This window comes from Gorilla gorilla, chromosome 18 (assembly GCF_029281585.2).
Source record: "Gorilla gorilla gorilla isolate KB3781 chromosome 18, NHGRI_mGorGor1-v2.1_pri, whole genome shotgun sequence".
Lineage (NCBI taxonomy): Eukaryota > Metazoa > Chordata > Mammalia > Primates > Hominidae > Gorilla > Gorilla gorilla.
Window position 1 is genome coordinate 15,506,185 of NC_073242.2, and position 16,269 is coordinate 15,522,453.

A 16,269-nucleotide genomic window follows, 5' to 3' on the forward strand; every position below is an offset into this window, starting at 1 on the left:
AAATGACATCTTGTTGCCCTTCTGTAACTCCATGTTCCCTAAGATCACTTCCAGCTCCAATGCCCCTGCATTCTGCCTTGTACATTGCATTCTTCTTATACTCCAGTACCTTGACTTTACCAGGGTGCATTGATGAACTCTCTCTTTTTTTGTTTTTTTGGGACCGAGTCTCGCTCTGTCACCCAGGCTGAAGTGCAGTGGTGCCATCTCAGCTCACTGCAACCTTCATCTCCCAGTTCAAGCAATTCTCCTGCCTCAGCCCCCCGACTAGCTGGGATTACAAACATGCACCACCATGCCTTGTTAATTTTAATATTTGTAGTAGAGATGGGTTTCTGTCATGTTCGCCAGGCTGGTCTCGAACTCCTGACCTCAAGTGATCTACCTGCCTTGGCCTCCCAACGTGCTGGGATTACAGGCGTGAGCCACCGCGCCTAGACTCTCCTTTTTTTTGAGAAGGAATCTTGCTCTCTCGCCAGGCTGGAGTGCATTGGCACGATCTCAGCTCACTGCAGTCTCCACCTCTTGGGTTCAAGCGATTCTCCTGCCTCAGCCTCCTGAGTAGCTGGGATTACAGGCACCTACTACCATGCCCAGCTAAGTTTTGTATTTTTAGTAGAGACGGGGTTTCACCAGGGTTCAAGCAGTTCTCCTGCCTCAGCGTCTGAGTAGCTGGGATTAGAGGCGCATGCCACCATGCCAAGCCAATTTTTTGTATTTTTAGTAGAGACGGGGTTTAGCCATGTTGGCCAGGCTGGTCTCAAACTCCTGGCCTCTAGTGGTCCACCCACCTCGGCCTCCTAAAGTGCTGGGATTACAGGTGTGAGCCGCCATGCCTGGTGGGTCTTACTTTATAAAGTAGGAAGTAATGTATTTGCATATGGTGAAACATAATTAAAGCTGCACCAGATGGTATTCATACAGCCGGACTTCTCCGCATGTGGCCACCTCAGCCTGCTGACATTCGCCAACAGGTCATCCTTTGTCCCTGTGTTGTAGGGCCTGGACTGCACATTGCAGGATGTTTCCCAGCATCTGTGGCCTCTACCTGCCAGATGCTAAGTCGTACCTCTCCCTCTTCTTCCCAGTGGTGACAATAGAAAATGGCTCCAGGCATTGCGAAGTGTCCCCTTGGGGGACAGAATTCTGCCAGTTGAGAACCACAGTCCATAGTGAAAGGCCCAAGCCCTTCCTCCTAACACCAGTCACCTTGCTTCCCTCTCTCCGTGTTTCTTGTGTTTTTCCAGAGTCCACGTCTGTATCACTGTAATGGTGGATACATGTCATACATGTAGTTATGGTTACTTGATTCTGTTTACTTTACTTTTATACAAGTGATAGTAAGAGTCATACATAAATCCATACAAAACGGCTTTTTTTTTCTTTTTTTCTTTTTTTTTTTTTTTTAAGATGGGGTCTCACACTGCCGCCCAAGCTGGAGTGCAGTGACATGATCTTGGCTCACTGCAACCTCTGCCTCCCAGGCTCAAGTGATCCTCCAACCTCAGCCTCCCAGGCAGCTGGGGCTACAAGCATGCACCACCATGCCCAGCTAATTTCTGTAATTTTTGCAGAGACAGAGTCTCACTTTGTTGCCCAGGATGTTTTCAAACTCCTGAGCTCGAGCAATCCGCCTGCCTCTGTCTCCCAAAGTGCTGGGATTGTAGGTATGAGCCACTGCACCTGGCCTCGATGGCATTTTGAAAGGTCTTGTCTTAGAGGAAAAGATACAAGCCAGAGGGCGCTGGTGATGAGGTTTGGTCTGTGCCTTGTGTCCCGCTTAGGAGGGGATGGGCAGCGTGTTCTCACAGCTTTTTGCTCTGCACATTGGATTCGTTGGCAAAACCCACAGTTTCCAGGCTGTCACCAAACTTTGCTTATCACTTCCTGCCCTGTTCCCCATTAGAAAACCACAGCAGAAGATGCTTAAGAGCAGGACTGGCTTTTCTTCTCTTTTTTCTTTCTTTCTTTCTTTTTTAAAGAGACAGGGTCTTGTTTTGCTGCCCAGGCTGGAGTACAGTGGCGTGATCACGGCTCACTGCAACCTCCAACTCCTGAGCTAAAGCGATCCTCCTGCCTCAGCCTCTGGAGTAGCTGGGATTACAGATGTGAAATACTGAACCCGGCTACCGGCTTTACTTAACCTTTTCTTGACCTTTCTTGCCATTTAGTTTCCCGGAGTTTCCAGAGACAGAGTTTGTTGAGCTGTTTGGCAAGAAACAGATGGGCCTGGGTGTCAGCTGGGGAGACCTTGTCCTGGCCGAGGCATCGAAGCCTCTGACTACATTAGGATAAAATACGTGGCCTTCAGTTCCCCTGGAAGGTGCCTGGGTGTTTTTTCCACTGGTGTGCATTCCTGTGCTTCAAAGACGGTGAGGTGTTTACCCAGCGGGAGGTGTGATGGAACACAGAGGCCGGGGAAGGCCAGGGATGCCATCCAGGGACTGATGGGACTGTTTTTCTGGAATGGCAAACCTGGCATGTACCACGTCCACCTAATGCACTTTCCTGAAATAGCATCGCCAGGCAGCCGTCAATATTTAACATTTTCTGTCTTGGATGATTTGTGAGCTTCTTGCCTTCTGTTTACCCCGAATCTCCATTTGTTAGAATAATTCATCATTCTCTATGGTAATGATCTGTCCTGTAGTTCTCTGCTGATCATATCCTAGGGTCCATGGAGCCACGGCCACGACCATGTCATTTTATTTATTTATATATTTATACATTTCTGTATTTTTGAGACGGAGTCTCATTCTGCCGCCCAGGCTGGAGTGCAGTGGCACAATCTCAGCTCAGTGCAACCTCCACCTCCCGGGTTCAGCTGATTCTCCTGCCTCAGCCTCCCGAAAAGCTGGGATTGCAGGTGTGCGCCACCACACCCGGCGAATTTTTTGTCTTTTTAGTAGAGATGGGGTTTCACCATGTTGGCCAGGCTGGTCTCAAACTCCTGACCTCAAGTGATCCGCCCACCTCGGCCTCCCAAAGTGCTGGGATTGCAGGTGTGAGCTACCACGCCCAGTCAGACCTTGTCATTTTGTGCTTGTACCAGCAAAGCATAGGGACCTTGGCAAATAGTTCATGCTCTGTAAGTGTATGTAGGTAAATGAATAAATACATGAATGACTGAGAGGTTGAAATAAATCATATTAATTAGGAACTGTCTTGCAAATAACAGAAACCTAGCTTAAATCAACTAGAGTAAGAGAAGAGGGGGATTTTTGAGTCACAAAACTAAAAAGTCTAGAAAAAGACTTTTAAGCATGAATGGGGTTCCAGGCATGGCTGGATCTAGGAGTTCCCAAGATAATGTTGGGAATAACAACGTCTCTGACTCTCAACTCTGCTTTCTTGATGGTGGTTTCTTTATTAGCTGGCAGTTTCCTGATCATCCTGTCACCTCAGCAACCCCTGTGAACAGAGAATCTTACTCTTTTCCCCTAATATTTCCTGCAAAGCTATGAGATTGAGTCTCATTGGTTGTGGTCGATCACACGCTTCTTCCTGAGCCAGTCACTGATGCCAGGGAGATAGGATGCTTGGGTCAGCCAGGGCTAGGTCATGTCTTTCAGGACTTGGGGCCAAGGTAGCGGGTGCGGGGGAGGAGGTTCATCTGTGGCTGAAGCTCATAGGTTGACACTGGGAGAAGTTCAGTTCCCCCAGAGAAAATTGCATGTTGCCATAAACAGAGTGATAGATGCCAGGTAGGCAGGAAGAGCAGATAACTGCACACAGGGCATCAGGATTTTTAGGGGGTGGGCTGGAGTATAGGGGTTCCGTTCATTGGTTTTCCACATTTCTCAGAAAAGGCACCTAGGGGACAGGTGCTCCTCACTGTGTATGAAGGACTTTTGCACCCTTGACCCTCGCCTGTTACAAGGTGAACTCCAGTCTCCTGCTGCCTGGAGCCCCAGTCATTGTGCCCGTCCTACCAGCCTCTTCGGATTTCCAAACACTGCCTGTAGGGAACCTGTTAAAGCCTGTGCTTCCACTAGATGGTGCGTCTCAGGGTTGCCAAGCCCGCCTCAGTCCCCAGCGCATGATGGTTGCTCAGTTAATAACCGAGGGGTGGATGGCTAGATGACCTCCTCCTTCTGGAGAAGCCAGGACCATGGACCTGAAAGGGGCCGCATGATGTTGTCCTGTCTCCTCTCTGTGTGTGCCCTGTGCTGCCAGCAGCCAGCATCGATTGGTACTTGGCTCACCAAGGGGGCTGGTACGTTTTGGTGGTGAGATGCCTGAGGCCTGGTTTGCTTCACTGCTGAAGAGACACCTGTGATGTGCTCTTCTGCCCTCAGGCAAATTCACCTACCCTGTCCCCACCCATTTATCCACTCCCACCCATCCATCATCTACCCAGCAGACATTCACTGAGCACCATGATCTGGGCTCTGTCCTAGGCTCTGACAATACAGCAGTGAATACTACAGGTAATAATCTCCAGTCATGGAACATTCATTTTTCACGGAGAGAAACAGACAAGGAAAAATAGGCACAATAAATAAATCCTAGTGCTAGAGAAAGCTATCCTAAGTGCAATAGAAAGAAAAGAGTCAGATCTTTGTAATAAGGGCGGCTTGCAGTTTTAAGTAGGGTGGTCCAAGCTCACTGAGAAGGTGACGCTTGAGGAAAGACTTGATGGAGGTAAAGAGGCCAACCAGGGAGTAGCAAGAGCATGTGCAAAGGCCCTGGGGCATTACTGTGCCCGTTCATAGGTGGGATAACCATGGAGGCTGAAACAGTGGGAGTGAGGGGAGAGTGACAGATGAGGCCAAATAATGAGGTACAGGGAAGGGACTTTACAAATCAGCTGGGCCTTGGGATCTGAGTCAGCACTTTGACTTCTACACTGAAAAATAGGTTGACTTTGGAGAGGTACTTTTAAAAAAATTACTTGTTTAGAGATGGGGGCCTCACACTGTTACCCAGGCTGGTGCGGGGGTACAGTCATAGCTCACTGCAGCCTCGACCTCCAGGGCTCAAATGATTCTCCTGCCTCAGCCTCCCTAGTAGCTAGGACTACAGGTGCATGCCACTATGCTTGACTTTATTTATTAATATTATTGTTTTGAGACGGAGTCTTGCTCTGTTGCACACGCTGGAGTGCAATGGTGCAATCTTGGCTCACTGCAACCTCCACCTCCCGGGTTAAAGTGATTCTCCTACTTCAGCCTCCCTAGTAGCTAGGACTACAGGTGCATGCCACTATGCTTGACTTTATTTATTAATATTATTGTTTTGAGACGGAGTCTTGCTCTGTTGCACACGCTGGAGTGCAATGGTGCAATCTTGGCTCACTGCAACCTCCACCTCCCGGGTTAAAGTGATTCTCCTACTTCAGCCTCCCTAGTAGCTGGGACTACAGGCACGTGCCACCACACCTGGCTAATTTTTGTATTTTTAGTAGAGACAGGGTTTTGCCCTGTCAGACAGGCTGGTCTTGAACTCCTGACTTCAGGTGATCCACCTGCCTTGGCCTCCCAACATGCTGGGATTACAGGCATGAGCCATTGAGCCCAGCCACCTGGCTTATTTTTTTAAAAATTTTGTAGAGACACAGCCTTGCTTTTTTGCCCTGGCTCAGCTCGAACTTCTGGCCTCAAGTGATCCTCCCTCCTCGGCCTTGCAAAGCATTTGGATTACAGGCATGGGCTACCATGCCGATCGAAATTTATTTTTTTAATGGAGGTATAATTCACCATTTAAAAGTGTGCAATTCAGTGGTTTTTTTGTGTAGGTGGTGTGATGCTCACCCAGTGGGTTTTTGTGTAGGTGGTGTGAGGGTCACCCAGTGGGTTTTTGTGTAGGTGGTGTGAAGGTCATCCAGTGGGCTTTTGTGTAGGTGGTGTGATGCTCACCCAGTGGGTTTTTGTGTAGGTGGTGTGAAGGTCACCTAGTGGGTTTTTTGTATAAATGATACGACAGTCACCACTAATTCCAGGACATTTTCATTACCCCAAAAGGAAGCCCTGTACCTGTTACCACTTGCTCCCCAAATCTTCCATTCCATCCCAGGCAACCAGTAATCTGCTTTCTGTCTGTCTCTGTTTATCTACTGTGGACATTTCATATAAATGGAATCAAACAACAGGTGTCCTTTTCTGACTGTTTCTTTTTTTTTTGAGACGAAGTTTCTCCCTTGTTGCCCACCTGAAGCGCAATGGCATGACCTTGCCTCACTACAACGTTTGCCTCCTAGGTTCAAGCGATTCTCCTGCCTCAGCCTACTGAGTAGCTGGGATTATAGGCATGCACCACCACTCCTGGCTAATTGTGTATTTTTAGTAGAGACGGAGTTTCTCCATGTTGGTCAGGCTGGTCTGGAACTCCCGACCTCAGGTGATCCGCCCGCCTCAGCCTCCCGAAGTGCTGGGATTTCAGGTGTGAGCCACCCCACCTGGCCATCTGACTGGTTTCTTAGCGTGATGTTTTCAAGGTTTATCCATGTTTTAGCATGTATAAGAATTTCACTCCTTTTTATGGTTGAGAAGTCTATCATGTAGATACATGTAGACCCTTTTGAGTAAGGAATATCTCTGGGCTGGGCATGGTGGCTCATACCTGTAATCCCAGCATTTTGGGAGGCCGAGGCAGACGGATCACTTGAGGCCAGGAGCTCAAGGCCAGCCTGACCAACATGGCGAAACCCCATCTCTACTAAGAAAAATACAAAAAGATTAGCTGGGCATGGTGGTGGGCACCTATAATCCCAGCTACTTGGAGACTGAGGCATGAGAATCGTTTGACCCTGGGAGGCAGAGGTTGCGGTGAACTGCGATCGCACCACTGCACTCCATTTTGTGCAAAAGAATGAGACTGTGTCTCAAAAAAAAAAAAAAAGTATCTTTAGGTAAGATGCCAGTGTTGCGTTACCGCTTAGAAGATGGGAGCCAGGATGGGTGCAGTGGCTAATGCCTGTAATCCCTGTACTTTAGGTGGCCGAGGCAGGCAGATGGCCTGAGCCCAGGTGTTCGAGAACAGCCTAGGAAGCATAGGGAGACCCTGTCTCTACAAAAATAAAAAAATTAGCCGGGCATGGTGGTATGCGCCTGTAGTCCTAGCTGCTCGGGAGGCTGAGGTGGGAGGAATGCTTGGGCCCGGGAGGTCGAGGCTGTGGTGAGCCATGCATGATTGCACCACTGCACCCAGGGATCATGTGTCCCTGTCGTTTCGAGCACCTTGCCTCCCTCTTGACATCGGAGCCTGGAAAATTTCTGTGCCATGGCTCAGCATCATCTGTCTTGTTAATGTCAGAGCCAGAACACGAACCAGCTCTGGCTTCCCGTGGGACCGGGCTCTCGCTTGTGTGACCACATTAATAGATTCCTTGGAAGAATGATCTAGGGAATTTGGACCAAATCTTCTAAGAAGAAATAAAAACAGCTGCCATCTGTTGAGTTTTACTGTGCTTGGGCCCTGTGCAAATAAGCACCCTACATAAGTGCCAACAGCCCTTAAAAGCCTATCATGACTTCCATTTTATAGATGAGAAAATAGGGGCTCGCCTGGAGAGGTGAAATAACTCAACCAGGGTCCCACAGCGGAAATATGGCAAAGTGTATGGTTTTTATTTTTAAGCTGTATGACCTTCCAGGAAGTGACAATGAAATGGCAGTGCTGAGACCCTGAAAATACATGGGCCGATGGCCAGATGGCAGGGCTATTTGGGTAGAGTGGGAGAGGCAGCTCCCTTGAATGGTGAGAGGGAGGAGTCAGGTGGCCACCTAGATGGAAGATGGTTTCAGGCAGAGGAAACGGCAGGGGCAAAGGCCTGGCTTGGGGATTGTGCTTGGTGCTTTTGACGAATACTAAGAATGCCCCTCTAGTACATCGCTGAGAAAGTTGATGGGAGGGGCTGGCTCTTTCGGCTCCTGGTCGTTGATTTATCCAGTTCATTCCCGGAGTGTTTAGTGAGCACCTGCTATGTTCCAGATACTGCCCCAGGTTTTTCCATGAGCTCCAGCAGCTGGTCAGTTGTGGCCACCTGGGGAGGGCCCGAGCACGTCTCTAGGGCCTGTCACTGCTCCTAGGGTGATGACTCTCACTCAGGGCACAGCAGTCAGCACTGGGCGTTCTGCTTGCAGGTGGCCCTGTGCACGTTTGCCGTCTACGTGACCATTGACGAGAACAACATCCTGGATGCCCAGACAGCCTTCGTGTCTTTGGCCTTGTTCAGCATCCTCCGGTTTCCCCTGAACATTCTTCCCATGGTCATCAGCAGCATCGTGCAGGTACAGGGGGAAGCTGGGGCGACTTCCGAGAGGGGGCTTGGGGTTCTAGGCCACAAAAGCATGGAAGTGCCCCCGAGCGCAGCCTCTAGATCACACTCCCGGTCGGGCTCCATGAGGCCCGGACAAAGGCTGCCATGCTTTTGTCTGGTCATGCCTGAAAGAAAGAAAACGCATTTGACTTCTTGACAGAGAACTCGCACTTGAGTATATGAATCAAGTTTAATGCAGCAGGGCTTTCCCACGCTCTGGAAGAATGTTTCCAAAATACTCTGTTCTCTTCAGCCTATTTCTCTGCCATTCCTATCCTTTTTTTCAAAAATGTAGCTGTTGTCTGACTTGATTGATTTTACAACCCACTGATAGGTCTTGACCACCCACGCTTTGAGAAACCCCAACCTTACAGCTGGGCGCGGTGGCTCATGCCTGTAATCCCACCACTTTGGGAGGCTGAGGCGGGTAGATCACCTGAGGTCAAGAGTTCGAGACCAGCCTGGCCAACATAGTGCAACCTCATCTCTACTAAAAATACAAAAATTAGCCAGGTGTGGTGGCGGGTCCCTGTAATCCCAGCTACTCGGAAGGCTGAGGCAGGAGAATTGCTTTAGCCCAGGAGGAAGAGGTTGCAGTGAGCCAAGATCGTGCCATTGCATTCCAGTCGGGGTGACAGCAAAAACTCCGTCTCAAAATTAAAAAAAAAAAAAAGAAAAACCCCAACCTTACGGCCGGGCATGATGGCACATGCATGTAATCCCAGCACTTTGGGAGGCCAAGGCAGGTGGATCTCTTAAGCCCAGGAGTTTGAGACTAGCCTGGGCAATATGGTAAAACCCTGTATGTAAAAAAAAAAAAAAAAAATCTATCTATCTATCTATCTATCTATCTATATATATATATATATATCTATATATATATATATATATTTGAAAATTAGCCAGGCATGGTGGTGTGCCCCTGTACTCCCAGCTACTCAGAAGGCTGGGGTGGGAGGATCAGCTGATCTTGGGAAGTTGAGGCTGCAGTGAGTCATAGTCACACCACTACACTCCAGCCTCAGTGAAGGGAGTAAGACCCTGTATTTTTTTGTTTTTTGTTTTTATTTTTTAAAAACAATGTAGACCCTGTAGAATCTCTAAAATTCCTGCCATTGACTGTATAAGGAGGGGTGGCTTTCTATTATGTCACGCTTGGGCACTACTGGAAGCTCCTGTCACTTTTCTGCTCTATTTTCACATTCTTTTTCCGAGCATTGCGAACATCCCTTTTGAAAACTCCATTTTAACTACATAGGCAAATCAACCTTAAAATTTGGTAGTACAACGCTGATTGCAGGCTTTGTCCAAAACAAAAAAATCCATTTTATTATGAAAAATGTCAAGTGTACACAGAAGTAGAATAGCTTAAAGCTTGTAAGCTGGCATTAAAAAAAAGAAAAAGAAGAAAAAGAAAAAAAAAAACCAGGCATGATGGCTCACACCTGCATTCCCAGCACTTTGGGAGACCAAGGCGGGCAGATCAGCTGAGGTCAGGAGTTCGAGACCAGCTTGGCCAACATGGGGAAACCCTGTCTCTACTAAAAATACAAAAATTAGCCAGATGTGTTGGTGGGTGCCTGTAATCCCAGCTAATCTGGAGGCTGAGACACGAGAATCGCTTGAACCCGGGAGGTGGAGGTTGCCGAGGTTGCAGTGAGCTGAGATTGCACCACTGCACTCCAGCCTGGGCGACTGAGTGAGACTCAGTCTCCAAGAAAGGAAATAATACAACATGAACCCCATGTACACATCACTCAGCTTCAACATCAGCATTTTTTGGCTGGGCACAGTGGCTCACACCTGTAATCCCAGCACTGTGGGAGGCTGAGGTGGTAGGATTGCTTCAGCCCAGGAGTTCAAAATCAGCCTGGGCAATGAGACCCCTACTCTACAAAAAATAACAAAATGGGTGTGGGGTGCACGCCTGCAGTGACTACATGGGAGGCTGAGGCAGAAGGATCGCTTGAGCCTAGGAGTTTGAGGCTGCAGTGAGTTATGTTTGCACCACTGCACTCCAGCCTGGGCGACAGAGCAAGACTCTGTCTCAAATAAAGAAACCAAGGCTGGGCACAGTGGCTCATGCCTATAATCCCAGCACTTTGGGAGGCCGAGGTGGGTGGATCACGAGGTCAGGAGATTGAGACCATCCTGGCTAACACGGTGAAACCCTGTCTCTGCTGTAAATACAAAAAAATTAGCCAGGTGTGGTGGCAGGCGCCTATAATCCCAGCTACTCGGGAGGCTGAGGCAGGAGAATGTTGTGAACCCGGGAGGTGGAGCTTCCAGTGAGCTGCGATTGCGCCGCTGCACTCCAGCCTGGGTGACAGAGCGAGACTCCGTCTCAAAAACAAACAAAAAAACCCAAAACATTTTGCCACAGTTGATTTATCTCATTCTTTTTCAGTATCCCTCCCTTGTCCCTCTTTCCCTTCATTTGTTTTTGATGCTAAACTCTGCTATCTATCCCTTCATTCTTTCCTTTATTTGCCGAATAATTTTAAAGCAAATCTCAGACCCCTTACATTCTACCCACAAATATTTCAGCATGCATTTCTTCCTACATAATGTAATACCATCATCATGTCTAAGCAAACTAACAATAAGTTTTTACAATAATACTCAGCCCATATCCAAGTTTTCTGGAGTATCTCAGAAATGCCTGTCCCATTGGGCTGTTTGAATTGGCTCTGTTGCATTTGCTGTTACGTTTCCAGAGTCCCTTTTCCACCAGGCCTCTGCCCTTTTCTTCTTTTCTTTTTATTTTTATTTATTTATTTTTTGAAATGGAGCCTCACTCTGTCGCCCAGGCTGGAGTGCAGTGACATGATCTTGGCTCACTGCGACCTCTGCCTTCCCAGGTTCAAGTGATTCTTCTGCCTCAGCCTCCCGAGTAGCTGGGATTGCAGATGCGTGCCACCACACCAGGCTAATTTTATGTATTTTTTTTTTTTTTTTTAGCTGAGGCGGGGTTTCACCGTGTTGGCCAGGCTGGTCTCAAACTCCTGACCTCAAGTGATCTGCCTGCCTCGGCCTCCCAAAGTGCTGGGATTACAGGTTTGAGCTACCGCGCCCAGCCATTCGCCCATTTTTTCTGAAATACCCTTTGTGGGCTTTTAAAACAAAGCAGAACCAAAACCTGTTTCTTTTTTTGTTTTGTTTTGTTTTGTTTAATTCTAAAGTATACACTGGTTCTAAGAAATGTGGGACCTTCAGAAATAAGGGAGGGTGTGTGCCCCTCCACACCCGGGGAAACCCTTGAAAGTTAACCTTGGTTGGTTTTGCAAAAATGCTTTTTAAAAATAACTCTCCCCTGCCATTGCTCTCTGTATATGCGAGTGTCTCCCTGAAACGCCTGAGGATCTTTCTCTCCCATGAGGAGCTGGAACCTGACAGCATCGAGCGACGGCCTGTCAAAGACGGTATGTGTGTGTTCGGTCCTGGCTTCTGGAAGTGACCACCTTCCCATCTCCCACTGGGTCCTCCCTACTTGCATTTCTTTCCCTTGGCTGCCCTCAGGTTTGACTCTGCCCAGCCGCTTGTCTGCGAGACCCCGTGGGACAAGGGTTCTGCAGAGCCTGCAGAAGGGAAGGGAAGCCTGGCCTCCTGGGCTTCTGTCCTGTCTCACACTTCCCAGGAGGGTGAACTTGCACTTGCATTTTTGTTTTCTTGCTGAGGGGCAGCAGCTGCTTGAGGCTTCCCCCTGGGAGTCACTTTCCAAGGCTTTGACCTTGATTCTATTCTGGGCTAAATGAGAACTCTGGAGGCTGGCCAGCCTCCATCACCCACAAGCTGTGTAGACTTAGGTCTGAGCCTCAGTTTTATCTAGATCAGGGAAACAAAAGTACCTTTCTTTGGCTGAGTGTTATTTGGATTTTTTTTTTTTTTTTTGAGACAGGGTCTCATTCCATTTCCCAGGCTGGAGTGCAGTGGCGCAGTCACAGCTGTCATTGCAGCCTTGATTTCACGGGCTCAGGTGATCCTCTGACCTTAGCCTCCCAAGTAGCTGGAACTACAGGCACACACAGCACGATACTTGGATAATATTTTGGTATGTTTTGTAGAGACAGGGTTTCACCATGTTGTCCAGGCCGGTCTCGAACTCCTCAGCTCAAGCAATCCACCTGCCTTAGCCTCCCAAAGTGCTGGGCTTATAGGCATGAGCCACTTCTCCTGGCCTTTTTTTTTTTTTTTCAATACTAAATTTTTTTATTTGGAGAGACAAGGTCTTGCTTTGTTCCTCAAGTTGGTCTTGAACTGCTGGGCTCAAGGATCCCTCTGTCTCAGCCTCCCAAAGTGCTGGGATGACAGATGTGAGCCACTGCACGTGGCCATGCATTTTTATTGGCAGGTTTGTTTGTTTTGTAGCTTGTTAATTTATCGTTTCCCAGCCCATCCCCCTGAGCCAGGGATGTTGTTTGTAACCATCTCTCTAGGCACTTAATAATAAATATTAGGCCGGGCACAGTGGCTCACGCCTGTAATCCCAGCACTTTGGGGAGCTGAGGCAGGTGAATCACTTGAGGTCAGGAGTTTGAGATCAGCCTGGCCAACATGGTGAAACCCCGTCTCTACTGAAAATACAAAAATTAGCTGGACATGGTGTTGGGCACCTGTAATCCCAACTACTCAGGAGGCTGAGGCAGGAGAATCACTTGAACCCAGGAGGCGGAGGTTGCAGTGAGCCAAGATCGCGCCACTGCACTCCAGCCAGGGCAAAGAGTGAGACTTCATCTCAAAAAAAAAAATAATAATAATAATAATAATAATAAATATTAATGGCACTAAGTGCAGTGACACGTTCACTTATAAAGCCTCTGTCATGCACATTCTGTTCCAAGGATGTCAATGTCCCAACTTGTCCATTACTCACCATGGTACCCCTGGAGGAGGGTGATCGAAACCCCCATTTTCCAGATGAAGAAACTGGTCTCTGAAACTTGCCGGAGATTGCACAGCTGATGAAAAGAAGAACCAGCATTCACACCCACAGCCCATCGGCAGAGTCCATGCTCTTCCTGGCCATAGGGTGTTGCCTCACTGAGATTTACTGAGCACCTGCTATGTGCCAAGCATTGTGAGAAGTGCCCTGTGTGCACTGCCTCATAGACACCCCACCACAGCCCTCTGAAGTTGATTGCATGATTGTCAGCTGTATTTTACAGATGAAAAAGTGAGGCACAGGCTGGGTGCAGTGGCTCGTACCTATAATCCTAGTACTTTGGGAGGCCAAGGCTGGAGGATTGCTTGAGGCCAGGAGTTTGAGACCACCTTGGGTAATGTAGTGAGACCTCATCTCTACAAAAATTAAAAATTTCACCAGGCATGGTGGTGCACCTGTAGTCCTAGTTACTTGAGAGGCTGAGGCAGGAGGATTGGCTGAGCCCGGGAGTTCAAGGCTATAGTGAGCTATGATCATGCCACTGTACTCCAGCCTGGGTGTCAGAGTGAGACCCTGTCTCAAAAAAGAAACAAACGAAGGCACAGAGAAGTTAACTAACTTGCCTGTGGCTACCCAGGTACGAAGTGGTAGCCCCAGGATTCAAACCCGTACAGTCTGGCTCCAGAGTCCAAAGTCAGAAGATTAAATGTGTGTAAACGTCGGTTATACCGCGTGAGCTGTGTCTGGCACCTCGCAGGCGCTCAGGTATCTTTAGTGGCACCTAAACATTTGACACGTTTGACACGGCACCTGGTGCATAGAAGATGATAAACAGATCCTGGGAGTTGTCACGTCTCTGGTCTGAGTGAGATGGTCTCAGCGTCTTCAGCTCAGCCCCCTGGTGTGGGGTTTTTTATCCTGGGCACTACTGACATCTGGAGACACATTGTTCTTTGTGGTTGGGGACTGTCCTGTGCACTGTGGGATGTTGAGCAGCAACCCTGGACTCTCCCCATTAGATACAGTAGTGTCCACCCCAATTTTGGCAACCAAAAATGGCTCCAGACATTGCCAGATGTGCCTTGAGGGACACAGTTGCCTCCAGTTGAGAACTGTGGCCCAAGTGGATGCTGAACTCTTCCTCCCAACACCCCTGGGCTGTGGTCATCTGGTTTCTGCTGTCCCAGTGTCCCACATCCCCTCACATCATAAGGCAATGATTCCATCTACTCTGGGGTCAAATTTGTCTGCTAAACACAGTCTGAAATTTGAGGTGGCTGGCGGTGGGCGGGGGGTGGTTTCTTGCTACTGAAGTTGTTCACAGCTCAATGCAAGCATCAGGAAACCCCTAGGCCCCCGGGTGCCACCTGCACCCCAGCCCCTCCTTCCTGCCCTAATAGTGGCCTCCTAGGTGGTTGGACTTCCTGGAATGTTTAGCACGCTCTAGCCAGTGGGGGCCCCCTTGGCTGCTCCCAGCTCCCAAGCTAACCGTTCTCTGCAACCTCTCTCTCTCCAGTGGCTTTTCTTAAATTGCTTAAATAGCAACTCCCAGTTTCCTCATTCCATGTCCACTCTTTTAGAAGAGCTGAGGGAGAAAGTTAATCTAGGTTAACCAGCACCTTCCTCTCTCTGTAGGTTTTTTGTTTTTTTGGTGCATGGAGGAAGTTATTTCTTCATTTGACAACTTAAACAAAAAATACTCCTGTATTATCTCTAGATGGTCTTAAGGTGGCTCATAATTCAGAGAGCTGCTTTTCTGTTTTTTCTTTTTCTTTTTCTTTTTTTTTTTTTTTTTTTGAGACAGAGTTTCACTCTGTTGCCCAGGCTGGAGTGCAGTGGCACGATCTTGGCTCTCTGCGACCTCTGCCTTGGTTTCAAGCGGTTCTCCTGTCTCAGACTCCCAAGTAGCTGGGACTACAGGCATGCGCTACCACACCTGGCTAATGTTTGTATTTTTAGTAGATACGGGGTTTCACCATGTTGGCCAGGCTGGTCTCGAACTCCTGACATCAGGTGATCTGCCCGCCTCGGTCTCCCAAAGTGTTGGGATTACAGGCATGAGCCCCTGCGACTGGCCTGCTTTTGTTTTAAGTGAGAGACATGAAGTAAAAGGAAAATAACAGGAAGAAGAGTAAAAGAAGACAGAGGTGCTAGGAGCTTTAGAAGTGTGGAGCTGGCCGGGCATGGTGTCTCATGCCTGTAATCCCCGCACTTTGGAAGGCCGAGGCAAGCAGATCACTTGAGGCCAAGAGTTCGAGACCAGGCTGAGCAACATGTCAAGACCCCATCTCTACAAAAAATACAAAAAAAAAATTAGCTAGGTGTGATGGTGCACATCCTGTAGTCCCAGTTGCTCAGGAGGCTGAAGTGGGAGAATCGCCTGCGCCTGGGAGATGGAGGTTGCAGTGAGCCAAGATCGCACCACTGCACTCTAGCCTCGGTGCAGAAGCCAGATCCTGTCTCAGAAGAAGACAGAAACATGGAATCAGTTAACATGTGTCTTGTCTCCAACACTCTCCCCTTCCCTGTGCCCTCATACCACACTTCCTGTTCCGTATCCTCTTTTTTTGAGTTTATCGTGATGGATGTTTTAGAAAGATCCACCTGCTGTGATGTGCTGTGTCGTAGGGTGGTGTGGCTGGGGGAGGAAGACAGATAGAGGACATGGGGAGAAGGGTGAACGACCTCCCTTTGAACCTCAAGGAGGGCCCAGCGGTCTGATGCTGGCCACCCCAGTGGAGAGAGGTTTGCATGTGGACGCCAGCTGTTTCCCACTGACCTTGGCCACTGCTCGGCCCTCCCAGCTGGAGCTGCCCCGAACCTGCCTCAGAAGGGCCAGGGCATCGAGAGCATTGAGTAATTCTCATGCGGCCCCCGCCTCTGCAGTCATCTCCCGAGATGATCGTCCAGATGGCGCAACCCCATCTTACAAGGACAAAGCTTCTTGCAGTTTCCTTCTGCTTTCTGGGTCTGGGGCTGCCTCCAAAACTGCAGGTTGAGTTTCTTCTTTCAGAACCCGTGGCTGATGCCACCAGATAATAATGCCTAGCGCCATTCGTGCCAAGCGTCTGGGGTTGAGCCACTCAAGCAGAGAAAGAGAGCGTTCTGTTGATGTGGAGTCCCACAG

At 48.8% G+C, this 16,269-nt stretch overlaps 1 protein-coding gene across 9 annotated transcripts in view; it reads left to right on the forward strand.

The window, feature by feature from the left end:
• LOC115933071 (titin) overlaps positions 1 to 16,269 on the forward strand; it is a 143,507-nt gene that overhangs the window by 78,095 nt on the left and 49,143 nt on the right. For all 9 annotated transcript variants that reach the window (XM_063699494.1, XM_063699492.1, XM_063699493.1 and 6 more), the window contains 2 exons: positions 8,085 to 8,231; positions 11,595 to 11,682. In XM_063699494.1, the coding sequence (XP_063555564.1) occupies positions 8,085 to 8,231; positions 11,595 to 11,682 (235 nt within the window). The remainder of the gene's footprint in view (positions 1 to 8,084; positions 8,232 to 11,594; positions 11,683 to 16,269) is intronic.